Source organism: Halichoerus grypus, chromosome 1 (assembly GCF_964656455.1).
Source record: "Halichoerus grypus chromosome 1, mHalGry1.hap1.1, whole genome shotgun sequence".
In the NCBI taxonomy this organism is placed as follows: Eukaryota; Metazoa; Chordata; class Mammalia; order Carnivora; family Phocidae; genus Halichoerus; species Halichoerus grypus.
Window position 1 is genome coordinate 200,363,085 of NC_135712.1, and position 25,495 is coordinate 200,388,579.

General features: G+C 43.3%; 1 protein-coding gene and 1 long non-coding RNA gene across 10 annotated transcripts in view; one reads left to right on the forward strand and one right to left on the reverse strand.

The window, feature by feature from the left end:
• KIF9 (kinesin family member 9) overlaps positions 1-9,722 on the forward strand; it is a 53,539-nt gene extending 43,817 nt beyond the window's left edge. For both annotated transcript variants that reach the window (XM_078078745.1, XM_036107708.2), the window contains one exon: positions 4,049-9,722. In XM_078078745.1, the coding sequence (XP_077934871.1) occupies positions 4,049-4,099 (51 nt within the window). In that variant the 3' untranslated portion in view covers positions 4,100-9,722. The remainder of the gene's footprint in view (positions 1-4,048) is intronic.
• Positions 1-25,495, reverse strand: part of LOC118545459 (uncharacterized) — a 59,509-nt gene that overhangs the window by 11,594 nt on the left and 22,420 nt on the right. The window contains exons 5-7 of one of the 8 annotated variants that reach the window (XR_013450219.1): positions 11,906-12,135; positions 4,750-4,900; positions 2,039-2,846 (exon numbers count right to left, since the gene is read on the reverse strand). The exons of 2 other annotated variants lie outside the window; for them this stretch is intronic. This is a non-coding gene — a long non-coding RNA (uncharacterized LOC118545459). 5 more of the 8 variants (XR_013450218.1, XR_013450220.1, XR_013450225.1 and 2 more) reach the window with 5 other exon arrangements.

Sequence of the window (25,495 nt, forward strand, 5' to 3'; positions counted from 1 at the left end):
AATAACTTTGAGGGGCGCCTGGGTGGCTCAGATGGTTAAGCGTCTGCCTTCAGCTGGGGTCATGATCTCAGGGTCCTGGGATTGAGCCCCGCATTGGGCTCCCTGCTTGGTGGGGAGCCTGCTTCTCCCTCTACCTCTACTGTTCCCTCTGCTTGTGCTCTCTCACTCTCTCTGTCAAATAAATAAATAAAATCTTTTAAAAAAATAAATAAATAACTTTGAGATAGGGGCACCTAGGTGGCTCAGTCATTAAGTGTCTGCCTTCAGCTTAGGTCATGATCCCAGGGTCCTGGGATTGAATTCATATAGGGCTCCCTGCTCGGCGGGAAGTCTGCTTCTCCCTCTCTCTCTCACTGTGTCTCTCTCTGTCAAATAAATAAATAAAATCTTAAAAAAAAATAACTTTGAGATGTAATTTATATACCATACAATTCACCCATTTAAAGTGTACAACTCAGTGGTTTTTCATATACCCACAGTTAAATGCAACCATAACCACAGTGAATTTTAGAACATTTTATTCTTTGTTTTTTTACTTCTAAATATTTCAGTGTTTATTTTTTAAGAACAAGTACATTCTCTTACATAATCATGATATAGTAGTTGAATTCAGGAAAATTAACAATGATGCAACTATATTATTTAATCCGAAGTCCATATTCAGCTTTTGCAGTTGTCCTAATGATGTCATTTATGATTATTCTCCCTTCCCACCCTGTCCAGGATCCGGTCTAGAATCATGCATTACTTTTAGTTGCCATGTCTCCTTTAATCTAGAACAATTCCTCAGTCTTTCCTTGTGTATGATTTTTATATTTTTGAAGAGTCCAGGCCAGTTTTTTTGGTTGAATGTCCCTCAGTTTAGGTTTGTGTGATATTTTCTCGTGATTTAAATTCAAGTTATGCATTTTGGGCAGGAATACCACAGAAATGATGTTACATTCTTCATGGTACATCATATCAGGAGGTGCCTTAGTCAGTTTGGGATGCTATAACAAAATACCATAGGCTTGGATCTTTTTTTTTTTTTTAAAGATTTTATATATTTATTTGACAGAGAGAGACACAGCGAGAGAGGGAACACAAGCAGGGGGGAGTGGGAGAGGAAGAAGCAGGCTTCCCGCAGAGCAGGGAGCCCGATGCGGGGCTCGATCCCAGGACTCTGGGATCATGACCTGAGCCGAAGGCAGACGCTTAACGACTGAGCCACCCAGGCGCCCCCATAGGCTTGGATCTTAAACAGTAGACATTTCTTTCTCATGGTTCTAGAGGCTGAGAAGTCCAAGATCAAGGTGCTGGCAGATTTGCTTCTTGGTGAAGGCCTTCTTCCTGGCTTGTAAACAACCATCTTCTTGCTGTGTGCTCACATGGCTTTCCTAGGCATGTGTTTGTGGAGAGAGAGAGAGAGAGCTGTCTCTCTCTCTCTTCCTTTCTTTATAAGGACACTAAACCATCATGAGGAGCTCCACCCTCATGGCTTCATCTAAATCTAATTACCTCCCAAAGTTTCCCACCTCTTAATACCATTACAGTGGGGATTAAGGCTTCAACAAATGTGTTTTGAGGGAATAGAAACAGTCTGTAACAGGAGGCACAAGATGTTGCTTTGTCCTATTATTGGTGAGGTTAATTTTGATCAGTTGGTTAAAGTCACCGTGTATGTTGAATAAGAGGACCACAAGGTCTTTTATTTTATTTATAAAATTTTATTCCTTGTTGTAAATTGTTGTAAACTTGTTTTGACTGGCATAAATTATTTCAAGATCATAGAAAAGGTGAAGCAAAGTGATTTGCATGGTTGGCACCATGAATTTCTCTCTTGATATTCCCGACAAACCTTGCGTTTTCTTTCATTACTTTCGAAGTCTCAGATAAACATTTAAATTCTAAATCATTCAACAGAGGAATCCTGCATTTCTGTAGTCAGTGTTACATTCTCCCACCCTCCCCGAGTCTCTAGGAGAACTCTCTGCATTGGACATTTCTTCTGTTTAAGACATGCCCCTGCACACACTTTATACACATATGTTGCACTTGAGCCATTCCATCTTACATTTATTTAAACCTTTTCACATATATTTTTACACACAAAATAGATAGGATCAGATTTTTCAAGGTCAAAACGTTTTCCATTTTGCTGAATTTCTCTCATGGTAGCTTTTATTCGTGTGTGTGTTTAAATTGTAAGTTCATATTTGATTGACCTGCAGCTGTCGGAGTCCCAAGTACATAAGTGCATTCTCTTCCCCTGACAGTGTTTGCACTGCTTTTGCAGTTAGCCATGGGGCATTGCCAACGCGGGACCATTTTAACCTCCTCCAAAAATTCCAACGTGAGGGGCACCTGGCGGCTCAGTCGGTAGAGCACGAAACTCTTGATCTTGGGGTCATGAGTTCGAGCCCCATGTGTGGTGTAGAGTTTACTTAAAAAAAAAAAATTACAACTTGAGAAGGGATTAATATCCAGAATATATAGAGAACTTTTAAAACTCAAAAATGGGCAAAGAATAGACATTTCTCAAAAGAAAACATATAGATGGACAGTACACACATGAAAAGATGCTCAAGGTCGCAAATCATTAGGGAAAGGCAAATCGAAACTACAAGGTAACCACCTCATACCCATTAAGATGGCAACTATCTGAAAGCCAGAGAATAACAAGTGTTAGTGAGGACATGGAGACATTGGAGCCCTAGTGTGTGTGCTATGGGTGGGAATGTAAAATGGTACAGCCATTAAGTGAAACACGCCAGTCACCACAAGGCAAACACTATAGGATTCCACTCACGTGAGGTACTTGGAGTCGCCAAAATCAGAGACAGGAAAGAGAATGGCGGTTCCAGGGGCTGGGGGAGGGAGGGAATGGGGAGTTAGTGCTTAATGGTTATGGAGTTTCAGCATTGCAAGATGAAGAGTCAGGGGGATGGATGCTGGTGATGGTTGCACATTAGGAATGTATTTAATACCACTGAGCTACACTTAAAATGGCTACGATGGTAAGTTTTATGTAGTGTGTATTTTACCACAATAAAAACACTGGGGGGGGGGCCCCAAAAGAATTCCAGTTTAATGTAGGAGCTTCAGTTCCAGTCCCCCACACTGTGGGGGGTCTGGATTCATACCCACATTTCCAGTTGGGTTTCCCATTCGCTTGCTTACTGCCCAGTGTTTCTATTTCCACACACTTTTCCCGCCTGCTTTCTGAGAGCCCAGCAGTGCATTAATAGGGAAGAATTTGTGAACATTTAGTTGGTTTGGGGAGGGAGGGCCCTCCAGAGTACATGTGTGCCCACGCCTCTGCAGATAGAAACCTCTTCTTTTCTTTTTGAACCTAATTCTTGCCAGAAACTTTGAAGTGGGCCCTTGAAACATACATGTTTCCTTTTAAACCTGCCTGCCACACCCATTTTTTGGGGTGCCTGGATGGCTTAGTCGGTTAAGCATCTGCCTTTGGCTCAGGTTATGATCCCAGGGTCCTGGGATCGAGCCCCGCATCGGGCTCCCTGCTCAGCGGAGAGTCTGCTCCCCCCTCTCCCTCTGCCCCTCCCCCACCCCTGCTCATTCTTTCTCTTCTCTCTCTCTCAAATAATATCTTTTTTAAAAAATATGCCTGCCACACCATTTTAAAACAGTTTTACACGCTTTCTTTTTTTTTTAAGTTTTGTTTTTTTTTTTTGACAGAGAGACACTGAGAGAGGGAACACAAGCAGGGGGAGTGGGAGAGGGAGAAGCAGGCTTCCCGCGGAGCAGGGAGCCCGACTCAGGACTCGATCCCAGGACCCTGGGATCATGACCTGAGCCGAAGGCAGACACTTAATGACAGCCACCCAGGCGCCCCAGTTTTACACACTTTCTTTAGGACAAAAGAATGAAAGGGGATGAATGGAACATATTTCTCACAGAATTGGGACTGGTCAGAGGGCATCCTTGTTCCCAAACTGTGATGTTTGCAGGAAGAATGATGGGGTGGATGTAAATGGCATGGCTTCTGAGCCTTAAGTCTATACCTCCTAATCAATTCCTGTTTTCTCCTCTTTTCTGTGTCCAGCGCAATTACTTGAAAACCATGATGGGCCTCCAGCAGGGACACAGGAAATAGGGACTAATCGCCAATACCTTAAAGGACAAGACTCCCAGGAACCCCCGCCTGCTCTATATGGGCTGCTAAACCACCTGCCCAGAGCTCCAAATGCTCTGCTCCGAGGCTGGGGCCCAGCACAGAGAACTCACGAGGGCCTGCCTGCCTCCCAACGCAAACATCCTTCACAGGACACCCTTGCTCATCTTCACAGAACACTTTTGGTTTCAGTTCACTGTCTTATATGCAGGGACAGGATAAACTAACTTTCCAGTCTGGACTTGTGATGCTCACTCAAGAACTTGCTTTTATTTCCTGTCCAGGAGGAGGTCTTCCCTGTGTACAGGTGGGGTCAGAACTGAGTCTCCAGTAAGAAGGTGAAAAAGTAGCTTAGCCGCCCTCCTCCTGGCACGGCTTTGTCCCACTGGCCAGCCCCTTTCCTTCCCTGGATGGACATCCTGGGGGTGAGCTGGGTCTGAGGAGCCCCGCTTCTCACAGCTCCTTCAGGTCATAGGTTCATCAGGGCATCCTTCCTGTGCTCCTGAGCCAGTGAAGGCGGGAGGCCCTCCTTCCTCAGCTACCAGAAGACGAATGGGTTTAGGTGGAAATGGCTGAAGGGCAGATTTTTTTATCTCACAATAAGAAGAGGCTTAAAATGAGAGCAGTGTTACCATGAAGTTAGCAGGAAGAGCCCCACAGTAGGAGGCTCTCTGGCAAGGAGGTTACAGAACATGCACCGGACAGAAGGTTGAACTGGATGGCATTGGTCCAAAGACCCCGTGATTCTGACTTCAGCCCGTCAGTGAACAGATGGATGGGGGTCTGTGGAAGACAGAAAGTAGAAAGGCATCCTTAGGGTCTCTGCCCTCTTCCTGTTCAGCCCCTTTCTCTTTCACTGACTGATACACAATGATCCTAAAAGAGCTTTCGGAGACTTCTACTACACCAAGGCTTCACAGAGCAGCTTTGAAGTGCCCCAGCTTCATCCCCCTGGGTGACACACACGGGGACTGTCCCTGACCAGCACTAATGGTGTGCACACAGCCATGTTGGTCAGTCCTCATGTTTCCTTTGACTGTGGCCAAATAGACAAGTCTGCCCAGGCTCTGCCTACCCTCCCAGCTAGTGGAGGCCTTAGGCAGAGAGTTCGGATTCTTTCCTTTCTTGGCTGCCCCTGCTCTTACCAGGACTTATTGGGGGTTCCCAGGTCTTTGGAGCATCTCAGGAAAGAGGACATAGCAAACAGGTTACATCATCTTGTTGGGGCCACAGGAAGCAACTGTTTGTGGCTTCACCAACCGCCTTTCCTTCATTCCAGCAGAGCCACAGGCCGGAATGGCATGGCCCTGCAGACATCGCTCCCTAGGATTCCTAGATGGCCAGTCTCAGGCCTGCTGGCCAGGGCGAGCTGGGCCTCTGTCACGGCAGTTGGGCACATTCGTCTTTAGCTCATTCATTACTACACAGGCCTCTTTGGCACAACGTGAAACAGGCAGTGGCCGGCGTAGGCAGAGCCACAGGAATAAGCCAGGATGGTGCTCGGTAGATCACCCTTCACACAAACTCCTCACAGGAGCAGATGCTCCCAACGTGACAGGGAGCTAGGGGGCATCATGTCCACTCAGATGGGCCTGTTGTTCTAGAAACTAGTTCCAAAATCACCCCTGAGGGGACTTCCAATTCCATCGTGTGACAGATAAGATAACCTGACAACTCTTGCTACAAACAGAAATGCTGGCTCAAGTAGAAATTTTTATTTTTTATTATTTTTTAAAGATTTTATTTATTGGGTGCCTGCGTGGCTCAGTCGGTTAAGCGTCTGTCTTCGACTCAGGTCATGGCCCCAGGGTCCTGGGATCGAGCCCCGCATCGGGCTCCCTGCTCAGCGGGAAGCCTGCTTCTCCCTCTCCCTCTGCTTGTGCTCTCTCTCTCTGTCAAATAAATACATAAAATCATAAAATCTTAAAAAAAGAAAAGAATGCTTTAAAAAAAAAAAGATTTTATGTATTTTTTTGACTGAGAGCGCACAAGCACAGGGAGGGAGAAGCAGGCTCAGGAAGCCCGACGTGGGGCTCGATCCCAGGACACTGGGATTGTGACCTGAGCCGAAGGCGGATGCTTAAGCGACTGAGCCACTCAGGCATCTCTAGAAATTCTTTTAAATGCAAAGCTAAATTTGCAGGAAAGAAAGGGAACTGCCAGGCGCTGGAGAATTGAAAACCCAGAGTGGTCAGCATTTGACCTAGCTGTGGCTTCAGGGGATAGGAAGGTGTGTGAGCGTGTTGCTGCCCGTGAGTGTTAATGTCCACATAAGTGTGAGAAATAAGACCTTGGCCCATGCCCCATTGGAAGTTGGAAGTGGGACCCTCTGCATAAAGCTGGCACTTTGAAGGCTTCATCCTTGAAGAGGGAAGCTAGAAAAAGTTTCCCCACTTTTGGGGGAAAAGTTCCCAGGGATGAGGGGAACAGGTCCTGTGAGAATTTGCAACCATACACAGGTCTGGGATTCAGATTTACATGGTGTGGTCCAGGAACCACTACGCTGAGGAATTAGCCTAAAAATTAGCCCAAGGCTGAAACACCTAGTAGGATCAAAAAAAAATCTGCACCTGCCCTTTACCGAGCCATACAGCATTCCCACAAAACCCTAGTAAACAGGAGCTCCAAAGATTAAACACACATGCGTGCCCATGTGGAAGCAAGCTATCATAGTGGAGGCACAATGAGAGCATGATCAGATAAATTATTGAATAAAGATTATACAACGTATGTGTGTTTTAAATAAGGACAAAAATAGGAATATGATAAAGGCCATCCAAATAGATCACAGATTTTTAATTTTTTTTTTTAAAGATTTTATTTGAGAGAGAGAGCAAGAATGAGAGAGCTCACATAGGGAGAGGGAGAAGCAGACTCCCTGCTGAGCAGAGAGCTGGACACAGGGCTTGATCCCAGGACCTGAGATCATGACCTGAGCAGAAGGCAGACGCTTAACCGACTGAGCCACTCAGGCGCCCCGATCACAGATTTTTTAAAAAAGCAGAACTTTTAGGAATGAAAAAATGTTCTAAAAGTTAAAATGACAGACTAGAAACAGCAAAAGAGAGAATCGATGACCTGGATGTTGGATCTGAAGAAGCTGCCTGGAATAGAGCATAGACGGATGGCAAGAGAGAAAACTGAAAGTGTGGCTAAGAGACATGGTGGACAGAATGAGAAGCGCCAGTATACATGTAATCACAGATCCAGAGGCAGTCCCAGGGAGATCTTGTGCGCTCATCCAGTCTCCTGGCTTTAAGCGTCTATTCATATGCCAATTCTCAATCTTACACATCTAGCCTAGACTGTTCTCCTGAACTCCAAACCTGTAATAGCCACAGCTAAATTGGCATCTCCATTTGAATGTCTATTAAGACATCTACAAATGAGGGGCACCTGGGTGGCTCAGTTAAGTCTCTGCCTTCGGCTCTGGTCATGATCTCAGGGTCCTGGGATGGAGCCCCATATTGGGCTCCTTGCTCATCGGGGAGTCTGCTTCTCCCTCTGACCCTCCTCCCTGCTTGTGCTCGCTCTCATTCTCTCTCTCTCTCTCTCTGTGTCTCAAAATCTTTAAAAAAAAAAAAGACATCTACAAATCAGCATGTTTAAATATGCCCCTCCCACAGTCTCCCTTATCTCAGCCCAATTGCTCAGGCTAAATCCTTAGTTTAATACTAAACTCCTCTTTTCTTCTCACACCCCACATCAGATCTGTCCAATTCAATGGACTTCACCTTCCTACTGCATTAAAAATCTGACCACTCCTCCCCACTTCTATTGCCCCGACTCTGATCCAAGCCACTGTTCTGTCTTGTCTGGATATTGCAGCAACTTCCTGTGTCCTCACTTCCTCCCCTGCTTTTCTATAGTCCATTTCCAGAACAGCTGCTTGGTTGATCTTTTTGAAATAGAAGTTCGACCACATCACACGTCTTTGCATTCTTCAAATGGTTCCTGTTCTCTCAGAGTGAAACCCAATTCCTTAAAACAGCTCGAAGGCCCTACGTGATCTTGCCTCTTGTGACTTGACTCTCTTCTCTTTTCTGCCCCCTTGCTCACTCTGCTCCAGCCATGTGGGCCTCCCCCGCTGTTCCTTAGATATGCCAGGCAGCTCCTGCCTCAGGACCTTCATACCGGCTGTTTCTTCTGCCTGAAATCTTCTCCCAGATGTCCTCATGGCTCACTCTGACTTCCTTCAAGTCTGCTTAAATGTCACCTTCTGTAGCAGATACCGTCAGGCCTTGATCATAGACCATTGCCCTTGCCATTCCTGCTAGTGGGTTTTCCTACTGAAAGCATCTGCGACTTTCTACATAAAGGCTTTCTCAACCGTAGGGACTTACTTGCTGCAAAGGGGGCCCAAATGCCAGGGAGTTAACACATTGAGGAGCAACCCTCAACCAATGAGTTGGATGAGTATCCTAACCTCTCCCTTGGATGGGGCATCTCTTAGGCATGTTCACTACTTCCTGGGACTTCCCAATAGAAGTACAAATTCACACACAGATGAACCAAAGGAAAAAAAGATGGTTGCTATATTTAGTGGAATTATCAGTGAAATAATATCACAAAATATTTGAAGTAGTTAATGATATAATGTTTAATGATATATAACAGTATAATGAAAAGGATAAGATTGGACCAATGTAGCACCCAAGGTTTCTTTCTGAAGTTTGGAGATTCAAGATAGGACAAAGAACTCAGGGTAGTCCTCCCTGTCCTCCATGATCTTTAATCTGGAGGGCTCAGACACCTCTATTACTGTTTCCTCTGGCATCGAATGGAGATTCCAATCCACTTACCCCCCTACCAGCTGGCCCCGGGGAGTCTCACTTTGGACTTAACTCTTGATAGTGGGCTGCATTTTTCTGAGGCAATACAATATAGTGGTAGAGCACAGGCTTTGGGCCAAGACCTATGAGTTTAAATTGGGACTCCATATCTTACTGGCGTGGGACCTTGGGCAAGTTGTCCAATTTCCCAGCCTTTGTTCATGTGTAAAACCAATGATTAATGACCCTGGGGCCGTGTATGTCTAGTGCACAGCAGGGCCTCAACCAACTGAAACAGCCAGGACATTAACAATAACAATAATAAAGTGCCCAGCATTATGTCTTATAGATGGTAAACATACACACACACACCCCAGTGTTAGGCTCCCTTTCCACTCCCCAAAATGGATTTTGAATTTGAAAAGGCAGCATTTAGACTGGCATTATCTTTCTCTAATTAATCCTGACTGTGATGGCTTTTAAAGACCACAAGCTGAAGTACAGAGAAGTAGCTGCTAAAAATATCCCCAGTGTCATCCTGGGCGGTGTTACAATTGGAGGTCAAGTGTCTCGGTCAGGGAAGTCCTAGTCCCACTGTATACCCCAGCTGCCAGGCTGCATTGGCATTTCATGTTGGGGGCTGGAGGCAGCGTTTTCGCTGGACAGACTCCCCAGGGGAGGGTGACCAGCATCATGAGAGGTTCTGAAAAAACTGTCAAGCAAGGAATAGTCCCGGAAATTAGAGACATTTAATCTGAGAAGTGAAGGCCAAGGGCCGGGGGGGGGGGGGGGGGGGGGGGGCGGGGGGGGGGGGGCGGGGGGGGGATGGGGGATGCCGGTGGTGGTGGTGGCAGATTTTCTGTCATTTCAGGAGGAAAAAACAGGACGAGTTTTCCAAACCTGGAATGGATGGTCTTGGTGCAAATTGGGCCCCATTGTCCTGGCAGCCCCAGTTAAGGTCCATGTGAAAGAAATCCTCAAACCAGGAAGTGAGGACTTGGAGGCCTCTAGGTTCCTTCTAAGTCTAAATTCTGTGATTCTATAAAAGCTGCTGTGGAGTTATTTAATGTATCAATTGAAAATCACATCATATACGTAGGCACATTTATATTTGAATAAAGACTAAAATGTCAAAAGGTCAATGGTGGTTTCTGGATGAAACGAGGATTTTTTTTTCCCTCTAGAATTTTTAATTTATTAAATATTAATTGTTTTTATTAACAAAAATATCAAATTTAGAAAATATTTTAATAAGAAAAACAGTCTTTCTAATGAGCAGCTCAGTTTTACAACAATAAAGGGAGAGGCACTCCATTTGCAGAAATGTATCCACAAACCCTGGAAGGAAAACGGGGGTCTTACATGTAGGGAAGGGGTTTACCTCGAGGCTGGCCATGATTGTGTGATTTGATGACTAAGTGGCTTGTTAAGAAATGGACTTCTAAACAATAAAGAAAAAAAAGAAAGAAATGGATTTCTGAACGCAGGTGGGATTTTTCTGTTACAAGTCCCTTGAAGAAGAATCTGCTCTGTCCAGAAGAGTTGTAAAAAGCATTATGAGCCTGGGGTTTTGCGTGTGTGGAGTAGACAACTGCTATTCTTAAACTTGGGGATGATGTGCTATGGGGCTGTGCCCTGGCCTTCTGCAGAAGGTGCGAAGGCTGAAGGAGGGACCTGGAAGGCTCCCAGAGAGGCTGAGAGGGTGGAGAACACAGCCACATATGTGGTCAGGTGTATGAGAAAGAACACAGGGTCTGGGAACTCCCAGAATCCAGGACCTTGGGTGCTCTTCCTTCTCTGAGTCTCAATCTCTGCATCTGTAAAATGGACACAGCAGATATGACTGCCCTCTCCCGCCACAGGGATGCTAAAAGGATTGCAGGAGATAATGTCTATGAAGACCTTACAATGTCTAAAGCCTTCCATAAATATCTGTTATTATTCCTGTTCCCTCTGAATGGCAGGAAGCTATATTAAGTAAGAATCCCTTCTGTTGGGGTGAGAGCCTCAGAAAGGAGTGGGAGTTTTGACACCTAGTAAGAGCATTAAAAAGTCCCAGAGCTATACAAAAATGTGGTGGTGGTGGTGGTGGTGGTGGTGTCCAAATCTAAGAAAGATCTTGGACGTGAAATATGAGTTTATTCAAACCGGACAAGAAACCAGGATCTCCTGAAGCACGGATGGATGACCGGATGTTAGTGAGAGGAACATCTAATGGTATTTAGGTGTTTCCATTCCTTTAAGTCTTTTCATCTAAATTCTTTTACCATCTGTTTGAATATTCTAATATTAGTCAAGATGTATAATTAGCTCCTGTAACAAGCCTCGTGGTCTTCTGCCAATGCCACTTTCTTGAAAAGCTCCAGAGGCAGAAGATGGATTACGAGCTCTTCCCTTGATGGTTGGCAATCCTGCGATCCTGGGGGCCTGGGATTCTAGGTCAATCCCACACACACACAATAAATAAAGCAAACCAAGAATGCAAGGGCAAAAAAGATGCAGATTATTACCTCAAACATTATTTTAAGATTGGACTCTAAACTGAAAAAGAAAAAAAAAAAAACATGCTATGTACATGCCAAAAAAAAATTAGCCAATAAAGAAAAAGAGAAGTGCATTTTTTGAGTTCTGACACAGCTGTTCTTATCCCTGGCTGCATATTATAATCACCTAGGGTGCTTTTATAAAATCCTGAGGCCTAGGCCACATCCTAGACCAATTACATCAGAGCCTCTGGGATCTGGGCATCAGTATTCTTTAAAAGCTTCCCAGTGATTCTAATGTGTAGACTGAGTTGAGACCGCCCTGATAAGAGACCTGGACATTTATTTTTCACTTTTGGTATGCTCTTGTTTACCTAATATGGTGATGAATTGTTGATTAATCTTAATTAGCTATTATTTAATATCATATATTGTCTTAGAAACAAGCACAGAAACTTTTCTGCTGATTAACTTTCAATTCACAAACTTCCATAGTTTCTGATTACAAAAAGCCTAGTACTCAAAGGTAATACCTTGGCACTTGTATGTTTCATATGCTGCACAGGTGATTCTGATTTGCAGTCAAGATTGAGAGACATTGGGGCGCCTGGGTGGCTCAGTCGTTAAGCGTCTGTCTTCGACTCAGGTCATGATCCCAGGGTCCTGGGATCAAGCCCCGCATCGGGCTCCCTGCTCGGCGGGAAGCCTGCTTCTCCCTCTCCAACTCCCTGTGCTTGTGTTCCCTCTCTCGCTGTGTCTCTCTCTGTCAAATAAATAAATAAATAAATCTTAAAAAAAAAGAAAAAAAGATTGAGAGACATTGTTGCAGGTGCTTCATAAACATTTAAATAGATGGGTGTGGTTGAATGGAAGGGTGTATGAATGGGCGGGTGGTTGGATGGGGATAGATCAGGGATTTTCAACCTTGGCACTATTGACATTTTAGGTCAGATAATTATTTGTTGGGAGTGATCCTGTGTGTTGTAGGATGTTTAGCAGCATCTCTGGCCTTTACTCACAAGATGCCAGAAGCATCCCCCAGTTATACAGCCAAAAATGTCTCCAGACATTTCCAAATGTTCTCTGGGGACAGAATCACCCTGGGTTAAGAAACACTGGAGTAGATTAATGGATGGGTAGGTGAATGGATGGATGGGTGGATAGATGGAAGTATGGACAGATGGTTGGATAGGAGGATGGATTATATTCTCCTTTGAACTAGCTGTATCATGTTAGTGGTGTCCTCATTAATTAATGAATTAAAAAAATCTTTGGCACATGTTCATTTTATATCTATATGATAATAATGATTTTAACTTCTTTGAAAAATTCTCCTCTAACAACAGATAAATGGGCATTCTTCTTCAGTGTTGGAGAGAGAATCAACTGGCTCATGTTTTCTGGAGGACTATTAGGCAGTGTATCTCCAGAGCCTTAAAATATACATATTGGTACATATTGCCTGTATACATTAGTACCTACATTTTGTATAAAAATTTGGCAATACCCTAAAACTTAATTGTGTCTACCAGAGTTATACCACAAACACATTTTTCTCAAATGCAAATTTTATTTTAAAATAATTATATAATTTATTATTATAATTACATATATAACATATAATTGTATATTATAATGCATATTATATAAGATATAATTATAATACATAACATGTAATTATATATTATATAATTTAATTAATTGTATAATTATTTTAATTATAATATATAATAATGATAACTATTTTATTTTAGTAGCCACGTTTTAAAAATTTAACATCTTCATACTTATGGGCACCATAATTTCCAAGCACCTTTGGCGGCTCAACTGCTATGTGTACTTCCGAGATACTAAAAAGACATTCACGTTGTTCAAAAAGGAACAACAGACACAGACGGAGTCACTTGCCCCCAACAGCAAACCAAGACCGAATTGCAGTTTCAGCCACTCCCAGAATGTGACCTTTAACCAGTCCATCTGGGATTACCTGGTCAGCACCAGTGAGGCCATCTGCATGAGAGGACCAACCCCGCCAAAGAAACCTTGTCTGAGACAATCCACTCTTTGTTATAAACTTCCTTTCCAGCCCCTCTGTCAACAAAGCCTTCCATTTTGCATAGCTCCTTGGAGTTCCTTTCTACTAGCTGAATGCGCTGCTGCCTGATTCATGAATCAATGAATAAAGCCAATGAGATATTCAAATTTACTCAGCAGAATTTTTTTTAAAGATTTTATTTATTTATTTGACAGAGACAGACACAGCAAGAGAGGGAACACAAGCAGGGGGAGTGGGAGAGGGAGAAGCAGGCTTCCCGCTGAGCAGAGAGCCCGATGTGGGGCTTGATCCCAGGACCCTGGGACCATGACCGGAGCCAAAGACAGACGCTTAACGACTGAGCCACCCAGGCGCCCCCGAATTTTGTTTTTTTCACAGCTTTCAGCAAAGGTGAGTGGAGGAGCCAGATTTATTTCCATCGGTTCTGCAGTAAAGCGTTCAGTTGACAGTGATGTCACCAAGTTACTAAAGTTTCCTTCCTCTCCAATAGTATTTGGGTAAAGATTTATCTCCTCTATAATTCCTGCACTCGAGGTTAGGGTGAGGATACAATGTCCTTGAAGCAAACACAGAATCTTCAGAGTTCTGCTTTACTTGGAGAAGTCCCATACTGAATATTAGGTGCAACATTGCTACTTCCGCTTACGTTTTTTTTATTTCTAATAGTTGCCCATTATACCATCCTTTAACCTTGGACCTCAAACTGTGGCTGTGGAGCTGTGTAAGTCGTTTTTAAGCAACAAAATTGTCCTTGAGTATCCATGTGGTGGTCAGCTTCCATTGCACACGCACCAATTTTAGCATCTTCCTTGGAGTGGACATTTGGAGAATCTCTACAGCAGGTTTCAGAGGAGACATACTAGCACTCTCAAGGTTACTTCAATTGAGTGTAGACTCTCCAAAAGACTGCCTGAAAAGCTACTTATCAAGTAGAGCTAAATTTATTAAACTTGTTGCATTAAGAATGCCAACTTGAGAAAGTCATAATAATTTCTCAGAAGGGGAAATTCAGAGGAGGATATTTATAGGGTGTTAGGGCCTAAAGTGGGTGATTTTAAGGAGGGTCTTGCAAGGCAGGAAACTGAGATTAGGCAGTTTATAACAATTTTGGATTGGTAGGCACAGCGAGGCAACGATCTTTTTTTTTTAAATTCCAGTTAATTAACATACAGTGTAATATATTAGTTTTAGGCGTAGAATTTAGTGATTCAGCACTTCCATATGACACCCGGTAGGACAATAATCTTTAAGCAAGTCTTGATGAGTAAAATGCTAGTTTCAGTAAGTAATCTCTTTTTGTTAGTTTATAGTTTTCTGGGATCAAGTATTTCTTGGAGCAAATAGCTAAGCTATTTTTGCTTGTTCCCAATATTATTTAATATAAGGACAGGAAAGTATGCCTGGTATTTTTTAACCCAGAGACAGGAAATTAAGTTGGTTTTAGTTCTCTTTATCAGGTTCCTGCAAACTACTTTTGTTGTATGCAACCACTGGTTGCTAGTAAGTCCTATGTTGGTATTGTTATTAAAAAATAGTGACAAGTCTTCTTGTACTTAGCACCTAATGGCCGCCATTTCATCTTGCTTGAGCAACTTGTATAAACATGACAAGGCAGTTCCCAAATCTGTGACAGGTCAGGTAATGTCTTTGCCTAAGAAAAACGGTGAAAGCAGCCCACTCTCTGCCTTTGACCAGTAATTCTGTTACAGCCTGCTGCACTGAAGGGACTGTCTGAACAAATATCTGAAGGGCGTGAACAAAACTTTGTATAACTCTAAAAACACTCATCGTCTTTACCATGATTTTCCATCCCCAAAATACTTACTTAGCCAGATTCGCTCTGTTGTTAGACCCAGAAATCCCTTGTGACTGTATTAGTTTTCTATTGCTGCTGTTATAAATTACCACAAATTTAGTAGCTTGAAACAATACAAATTTATTATTTTACAGTTTGGAGTCTGACATGGGGTTAAAATCAAGATGACAGGTAAGAATCCATTTCCTTGCCTTTTCCAGATTCTACAGGGTGCCTACATTCCTTGGCTTATGGCCCTGTTAACCTTAAAAATGAAACTGCCAGTTATTTTACTAGCAAAAATGAGTTTAAGAAGAGCAGAAAATTTCAATCTGGCACAGGGAGGCTGCCAGCAAAACCCTAGGCACGTCCTGCAGAACAAAGGAGGGGAACGCTCTTTTATCCATAGAGGAAAGAGGAAAGTTGGGAAAGCTGTTAGAAACAGAAAGTCCACTGGACTAAAGTAGGAGTCCAAAGTAAAGCGGCTTCTCATTGGTTGGGCTGGGCCACTCTCTCACTGGCTGGGCTGTGACACTCTCATTGGCTGGGCTGTGTCACTCTCTCATTGGCTGGACTGTGCCACTCTCTCATTGGCTGGGCTGTGCCACTCTCTCATTGGCTGGACTGTGCCACTCTCTCATTGGCTGGGCTGTGCCACTCTCTCACTGGCTGGGCTGTGACACTCTCACTGGCTGGGCTGTGACACTCTCATTGGCTGGGCTGTGTCACTCTCTCATTGGCTGGACTGTGCCACTCTCTCATTGGCTGGGCTGTGCCACTCTCTCATTGGCTGGACTGTGCCACTCTCTCATTGGCTGGGCTGTGCCACTCTCTCATTGGCTGGACTGTGCCAATCTCTTCACTGGCTGGACTGTGCCACTCTCTCACTGGCTGGGCTGTGCCACTCTCTCATTGGCTGGGCTGTGCCACTCTCTCATTGGCTGGACTGTGCCAATCTCTTCACTGGCTGGACTGTGCCACTCACTGGCTGGGCTGTGCCACTCTCTCATTGGCTGGGCTGTGCCACTCTCTCATTGGCTGGGCTGTGCCACTCTCTCATTGGCTGGACTGTGCCACTCTCTCATTGGCTGGACTGTGCCACTCTCTCACCGGCTGGACTGTGCCACTCTCTCACCGGCTGGGCTGTGTCACTCTCATTGGCTGGGCTGTGCCACTCTCATTGGCTGGGCTGTGCCACTCTCTCATTGGCTGGGCTGTGCCACTCTCTCATTGGCTGGACTGTGCCACTCTCTCACTGGCTGGACTGTGCCACTCTCTCACTGGCTGGGCTGTGCCACTCTCTCACTGGCTGGGCTGTGCCACTCTCTCACTGGCTGGACTGTGCCACTCTCTCATTGGCTGGGCTGTGCCACTCTCTCATTGGCTGGGCTGTGCCACTCTCTCATTGGCTGGGCTGTGCCACTCTCTCATTGGCTGGGCTGTTGCCAGCCGAGGAGGAACCTTTCTTCCCCTGCTGGGGCAGTAAAGCAGCAACACTAGTAGTAGGTACTTGAAAAGTGCATCTCTTCCTGTTGGGTCTGCAATTGACAACGAGTGACTCCGAATGAAAGCTCCCCCTGCTGGCCTCCCGACTCCATTCTAAAGGAAGTTTACACTTCATTGATTTTCACAGCCCCCCTTCCTTCCATCTCCAAAGCCATCTCTCTGAAAATTCTTCCATTGTCATGTCTCCCTCTAACTATCCTTTTCATCTTCCACTTTTTTTTTTTTTTTAAGATTTTATTTATTTATTCATGAGAGACAGAGAGAGACAGAGGCAGAGGGAGAAGCAGGCTCCCAGCGGAGCAGGGAGCCCGATGCGGGACTCGATCCCAGCACCCTGGGATCACGACCTGAGCCGAAGGCAGACGCTTAACCGACTGAGCCACCCAGGCGTCCCTCATCTTCCACTTTTAAGGACTTGTTATTACATTGTCCCCATCTGGATAATCTAGGATAATTTCTTTATTTAAAACCAGCCGGGAGGGGGAGGGGGGGCGTCTGGGTGGCTCAGTTGGTTAAGCGTCTGCCTTCGGCTCAGGTCATGACCCAGGGTGCTGGGATCGAGTCCCGCATCGGGCTCCCTGCTCCGCGGGAAGCCTGCTCTCCCTCTCCCCCTGCTTGTGTTCCCTCTCTCGCTGTGTCTCTCTCTGTCAAACAAATAAGTAAATCTTAAAAATAAAAAATAAAAATAAAACCAGCCGAGGGGTGCCTGGGTGGCTCAGTCGGTTCCCTCTCTCACTGTCTCACTCTCTGTCAAATAAATAAATAAAATCTTTAAAAAATAAATAAATAAAACCAGCCAATTAGCAAACTTGGTTCTGTCTGCAACCTTAATTCACCTTTGTCATGTAATCTAACATCTACACAGGTTCCACGGATTAGGATTTAGGACACAGACATCTTTGGGGAGAGGGGCATTATTCTACCTACCACGGTTATCACGTGAAGGAGGAGCTCGGCTGGCTAGATGGACTTGCTGATGTCCACGGCTACCACGTGATCACTGGCAACAAGGTCAGGGAAGTCAGCAGTGATTATGAGGTAGGCATTTTGCTATTTGGCTAAAGCCAAACTCAAATATCAGATTTTGGTAGGATGCCAAGGCTGAGGCTGAACTTCAGTACATTCCTAACACCCTTTGACCCAGCAATTCACTTCTAGGAATTTATCCTACCAGGTTACTCATACAACTGTGCAAATTTATACAAACAAGAATATTTGCTGCCACATGATTTCCATGAGAGAAAAGCTATAGACTGTCTGTCCATAAGGGAAAGGTTCATGAAAAATAGTACACTTTTATTCTGGAATACTTTGCAACTTACATAAAATGAGGTAAAATTACAGTTGCCGACTAAGAGGATGTTCATGATGTGTTGTCGTTTTTTTAAAAGAGCAAGCTGTGGAACAAAAGGCATAGTATGAAACCATTTTACTTTTTATAAAAGTGTGTCCGTATGTGCACAAATGTGAATGAACATGCAGAGAAAAAGGCCTGGAAGGATATACACCTGTTAGCAATATAAACTACTGTGTTGTCTAGATTTTTATGATGAGCATGCATCACTTTCATTTATCCCTTGACTCAGAAATTCTAATTCTAGGAATTTACTAAGGAAAACATCATGGCGATGAACAGAGATTTATCTGCAAAGATATGTACCATTGTTTAAGAGTGAACAACTGTTAGCACCCAAAATGAAGAGGGAGTTGATTAAATGAGTTGTACGTTTATACTCTGGAAGAGTACACATTAAAAACAAGGTAAACAGGGGCGCCTGAGTGGCTCAGTCATTGGGCGTCTGCCTTTGGCTCAGGTCATGATCCCAGCGTCCTGGGTTGAGCCCCATATCGGGCTCCCTGCTCGGTGGGAGGCCTGCTTCTCCCTCTTCCACTCCCCCTGCTTGTGTTCCCTCTCTTGCTGTGTCTCTGTCAAATAAATAAATAAAATCTTTAAAAAAATAAAAATAAGGTAAACAAATATGCTATTGAATGAAAATATTATAAAACATATAATGTGTTTCATTTCAAATACACATGCACATACAAATAAAAATATTATGCAAATATCATCAGTAGCTATTTCTGTATGGTGGGGTAATGGGTGACTTTTACTTTCTTATGATTTTTTGGAAGAGAGGGAAAAGAAGAAAAGAAGTCCGAGGTAAGACTCTACTTCTACACTTTTCTCAGGATTGAACTTGAGAGGACAACATGCATTAAGGACCCAAGAGTTCTGGGTTTGGGTGAGAAATCCCAGAGTGGGCAGCTGGTCCTGGGTTCTCTAGAGCAGCTATTTAGAAAGCCTGAGCAGCACCCAGTAATCATGCTGGAAGCCTGGTGGTGACTGGGCTTTGCAGGCAGGGGCTAACAGTAGGAGGGGGAGAACAGGCACAAATCCCACAGGCCCAAACACCAAAGTCTCGAGTGGAGCAGAAAAGTACCTCCTTGCCTACCACAGGGCAGCATCAGGACAATTTTAGGCTATCATTACGTGGCTGGTAGGAGTATCCAAGGGTCATAACCAGTCTCAGACTAAGACTCCATTGTAAGAATCAGAATTTTTCTGATGATTCTTATGCTTTTTTATGAGGTCAATGCATCAATTGTGAAAGGAGGAAGGAACGCTGAACACTAAATCACAACTGCCACTTGAAGTTGATGGACTAGGAAGCAACTCAGAGACCCTGTGATTTTTTTTTTTTTTCCTTAGACCATCCAGCCCCTGAACACACAGGCCAGAGGTGAAAGTTCTAGCTTAGAGCCTCCTTGCACCGCGTGGCCTCTTTGTGCCCAGTCTGTCTCCAGAGCCAGAATGTCAGCTGCTCTGGCCTGTTCCAGTTCTGCTCTTTGAGCTCTACCCGCTGTGCTCTGCTGGACGCTTGTCTGACCCACTGCCTGCAGGCTGGACCTCTTTCTCTCTAGTGGATTCTGGGGGGCTCTGTTCCATTCCCTCTTCAGAGCTGATGCACCCACCCCTCCACTGCTGGACATAATATTAGCTGACGGTTCCCAGCTACACTCCTCACCAGTAACTGCCCTCAGCTGTAGGGAACTGCCTGTGCAGGCTATTCCCCCTTCCAGGCTCGTGGCCAACGGCTGGTAGATGTGGAGAATTTAAAAGCCTGCTCCTCAGCTCACAATTTGAGTCAAGTCTGAGGGACTTCCCCAGCTCCAGATCTGCTTGTAGGATTAGCTGAGGCCCCATCTGCAACCTCACTGGGGGTCAGCTTCTCCCTTTGCCCAGTTCTGCCTCCCTCATCCTCTTACAGTTTTGTCTACTGAGTACAGTCTCTAACAAACTGGCTGTGCAAGTTTGCTGAACAAATGCTCTGCAGCTCAGAGTCTGTCAAGGGAAGCCAAGCTAAGATAGCCTCCCACTGGGAGTCAGGCCCGTGTTTGCTGTAGAATCACAGGAAACAAGCAAACCCATCAGAGGGTAGAGAGGTCTGTGTTCAGCCCGGCCTGTGTCCATCACTAATAGCGTGATCTTGGGAGTGTTCCTTGACCTCTTGGGTTCCCAATTAGTACATGAGGAAAGAAGACAGGCTGGCTCTGCTAGTCACGGAGGTGGTGGAAAATCCAATCCTACCATACATACATATACATAATATAGACTAATATAGTATGTATAGATGTATGTATTCACATGCAAATATTCCCTAACTCTGGGCACAGAGAGGGCCTTGGAGCAGTAACACCTCCAACAGCAATGTACCAGATCTAATACCAAGTACCAAGATCTTGGCTTCTAAATACCATTCTCCATGAAAAGAACCAGAATTCCTTGGCTGTGACAAGAAAAGTTATGAGATGAGCTTGGAATAATTTATGCCAGACAACAAGGAAGTGCTGAAAGAATGATACGGTTTTTATCAAAAGGACATAGAAGACAGTCAGAGAGGCTCTCACTAGTTAAATCTGAGACAATTTGAGATTAATTTTTAAAAATGATCTCCTAATGTGACCTGCAAATTTAACACAATTACTATCAAAATCCAGCAGGATTTTGCTTTTGTTTTTCTGCAAAAATTGACAAGCTGATCCTAAAATTCATATGGAAATGCAAAGAAGCCAGGATAGCCAAAACAATCTGCAAAAAGAACAAAGCTGGAGGATCCACACTTCCCAATCTAAAACTTAGTATAAGGGAGTGATTGGCAAACTTTTCTGTAAAGGGCTAGACAGTAAGTATGTTAGGCTTTGTGGATTTTAACTCTCTGTCACAACTATCAACTCCATTTTTAGTATATTCAGTGTTGTGCAATCATCCCCACAATCTAATTTTAGAACATTTTGTCACCCCTTAAAAAACCTTGTACCTATTAGCAGTCACTCTTCATTTCCTCATGCCACCTTCCCAGCCATAGACAACCACCAATCTGTATTCTGTCTACAGATTTGCCTGTTTGGGACATTTCAAATAAATGGAATCACACAATATATGACTGGCTTCTTTCACTTAGCATTATGTCTTCAAGGGTAATCTATGTTGTAGCATGTGTCAGCATTTCATTCCTTTTTATAGCTGAATTATAGTACGTTGTATGGACATACCATAATTGTTTAATCCACTCATCAGCTGATGGATATCTGGGTTGTTTACATTTTGGGGCTATTATGAATAGTGCTGTTATGAACCAAGTACAAGTTTTTGTGTAGACATATGTTTTCATTTCTTTTAGGTATATACCTAGGAGTGGAATTGCTGGGTCATACTGTAGCTCTGTGTTTAACTTTTGAGTAAACTGTTTTTCAAAGTGGCTGTACCATTTTATCTTCCCCCAGCAGTGTTGAAGGGTTCCAATTTCTCCACATGTTAAACAACACTCGTTATTATCTTTTTTATTATAGCCATCCCAGTGGGTGTGAAGTGCTATCTCATTGTGGTTTTGATTTACATCTCAATGACTAATGATGTTGAGCATCTTTTCATGTGCTTATTGCCATTTGTATGTATTTGGAGAAATATCTATCTCATCCTTTTCCATTTTTAATGGGTAATTTAATTTTTTATTTTTGAGTTTAAGAGTTCTTTTTACAGTCTGATACATGTTCCTTGTCAGATATATAATTTGCATATGTTTTCTCCCATATGTGGGCTCCCTTTCTTCATGGTGTCCTTTAAAGTACAAAAGTTTTTGATTTTGATGAAGTCCAATTCACCTGCTTTTTCTTTTGTTACTTGTGCTTTTGGTATCATATCTAAGAAACCATTGCCACATCCATAGTCATGAAGATTTACCCCTATGTTTTCTTCTAAGAGTTTTACAGTTTTTGTTCTTTTGAGTTGATTTTGTGAGGAGGTAGACCAGATTCATTCTTTTGCATGTAGATATGTGATTGTCCCATTATCAACTGCCAGAGTTAACAGTCTATATCCTTTTTTTTTGTTGGTCTAGTTAACAAGGTTTTGTGATTTTTTTTCATCAAAATTGTTAAAGCTAAATTTAGTCAAGCTAAGTTTCAACATGATATCATAAATTTCCCACCAAACGTACAAAATATCCCCTTGGGTCAGTTCTAAATTAGGCTCATGCAACAAAACGCACATTTCATTTGAAAGCTTTTGTGTAGGTATGCCCAAGCTGTCAAATCCAATTTAATAGGACCAAATGCCTAATAGTTGAAGACTTAGTTTTTCATCAGGCTGTCTCTAGAGAGGTTCCAAGCAAATAAAATAGTGAAATCCCATGAAACCTTTTTTATTTTATACCAGCCAAGGAAGATCGGTACTAAGTAATTTGGAATAGTGTCAAGGGGGATTCAATTCATTCCCGCACTGATTCTGAGGGGGGGCAGGGAGGAGTGGTACCTTGACCTCTGACAATGAACAACAGGGTCTTTGGTTGATAGGAGGGTGGGAGGTAGTTCTGACGTAGGTGACTATGGGAAAGGTGTAGAGGGAAGATGGACTTATAAAGGCATGCTAGGATGGATGGGTGGCTGAGAGAGGGCTCAGATCCCTGGCTGAAGATATATGAAGATGTTGTTAAGAAAAATTACTTGGGAAAAGGGCAAAAAGATAGTTGACATGTACTTTCAATGTCATTAGGGAATTAAGGGGGATGATGGTTTCATCCAAGAGTTATTCAATTACCTATCTTAAAGGAATGTGCCTTTGTTATTTACTATCAATTACTCTAAAGTTATATGCTAAATATTATCCAGTGGAAAAGATAACCCCAAAGGTTACGGTTTGATTGCTCTGCTTGACATGAACCATTTTTACATCTTACCCAACATTTTATTTTATTTTAAAGATTTTATTTATTTATTTGACAGAGAGAGACACAGCGAGAGAGAGAGCACAAGCAGGGGGAGTGGCAGGCAGAGGGAGAAGCAGGCTCCCTGCTGAGCAGGGAGCCCCATGTGGGACTCTATCCCAGGACCCTGGGATCATGACCTGAGCCAAAGGCAGTTGCTTAACTGACTGAGCCACCCAGGCGTCCTGCTGTTTTCAGGTTTTTGAAATCCTTTGCCAGGATTCAGCTGTGATGACCCACTGACCAAGAGTTGTTAAGTGTCCTCTGAGGAAAAAAAAATCAGCCCTCACTGCAACAAGAAGCTCAACTCTAAATTGCCAATGGAGTCCTCACTCTTCATGGATTTGTAAAAAATTAAATGAAAAAGCTGTGAAAAACGTATTCCAAGGGAGTGGGAGGCTCTTTCCCGATGGCTGTAATATTACATCATAGTACAAACCCTAGGGGGCCAGACATGCCAGGTAAGCCAGACATGCCAGGTAAGCCAGACATTCTCACATGAGCATGTGTTTAAGAATGATTTTAGGCAATACTGCATCTCAGCCCCTGCCTGGGCTACCTGCTGCCCCACTGTTGAAAGTCCATGTTAAGACATTCAGATGCTCCTAACTTAGCACATAAAGCTGACTACTGTTTTGGTTCTCTGTAGGAAATGAGAGAACAACCCTCTTGGCTTCAAGTATGGTCTAAAGTTATTAACAAACTCACTGGGGCTAACGTTCACTGCCTGGAAATGTTAACTGTTTACAAGTGTTTCCTGGTTAGTTTGAGAGCTTCCCAAAGGCAGAGATGATCTCATTTATCTCCATATCCTCTATTTCTACCCACAGGAGTTGGCAGATAGAAAGCATTCAATAGATTGCTATGAGAGAACACTTTTTTGGAAAAGTTCTACTGGCAGGTACTATACCTGGCAAACCAAAAAATAAAAATAAAAGATGTTCACAGAGAGAAGCAGAAATCTACTAATTTATTGCTCCAAGCTTGGGATTAATTTTGATTTGCTTGGGTTTCTCATGGTAGGGGCGAAATAGCTTGGATTAGATAAAACAAACAAACAAAAAAGGTAACATTTGTGTAACTCAATAAAAATTACTTTTTCAGTAAGATCTGAGCACGATTTATCAGACAGACCAATTTCTCAATTAAAAAAAAAGTGTAGGACATTACTGTACTTCCTTAGAGTATACCTATCATTTTTCTTTCTGAGACACAAATAGTTGTGAGTACTGTATAGGGAGGCAGAAATTAGAGTATCAGAGGGATAAAATGACACAAAATTGTTTCTACCGTGTGAGGCACTTGGTTGAATTATGTTCAGTCATATGCTAGGGTTACATGATGTGAACTAAACAGACCAAAGCTGTGCATATTACAATAGTGTTCAAAGGTAGCATTTATAAATACTAAACATATCTCTAATTTCAAAAACAGTTCACATTTATTTGGAATGGACAACAGTACATTTATAGTTTGGCCCAAAGCTGTCTTAACTCTCTTGACTTCTGTCAAATTATAAAATGGAGAGATCTAAACAATCTGGACATCTGTCAGAATATCACATTGGTCCACCATATTGATGACATCATGCTAATTGAACAAAATAGGCAATAAATGGATAGCACTGGAAAGTCCTTGGTGAGACTCATGTGTTACAATGGCTGGGAGATGAATCTTATGAAGATTCAGGGGTCCATCACATTCAGTAAAATTTTTAGGAGTCTAGTAGTCTGGGATATCACCTCCAGAATGAAAGACAAATTATTGCATCCTGTACCTCCTATCACCAAGAAGAAAGCACAATATATCCTTGCCAATATTTGGTATGGTCAGTCTCTTTAACTTCAGCTATTCTAATAGTTGTGTAGTAGTTTCTTGCACCATTTTTATTTTTTTTTATTTTTATTTTATTTTATTTTATTTTTTTAAAGATTTTATTTATTTATTTGAGAGAGAGAGTGAGAGAGAGAGAGAGAGCACAAGAGCGGGGAGCGGGAGAGGGGGAAGCAGACTCCCCGCCGAGCAGGGAGCCTGATGCGGGACTTGATCCCGGGACTCCAGGATCACGACCTGAGCCGAAGGCAGCCGCTCAACCAACTGAGCCACCCAGGCGCCCTCCTGCACCATTTTTAATTTGCATAATTAATTTGCATGATGTTGAACATTTTTCATGTTCTTACCTACCATCTGGATATCTTCTTTGATGAAGTGCCTGTTCAAATCTTTTAATGATTAAAATTGTGTTGTTTTCTTACTGTTGATTTTTGAGAGTTCTTTACATATTCTGGATTCAAGTCCTTTATCATATATACGCCTTGCAAAGATTTTCTCCTAGTTTATGCTTTGTCTTTTCATTTCCTTATTTTTTATTTTTTAAAGATTTTATTTATTTATTTGACAGAGAGAGACACAGCGAAAGAGGGAACACAAGCAGAGGGAGTAGGAGAGGGAGAAGCAGGCTTCCCGCTGAGCAGGGAGCCGGATGCGGGGCTCGATCCCAGGA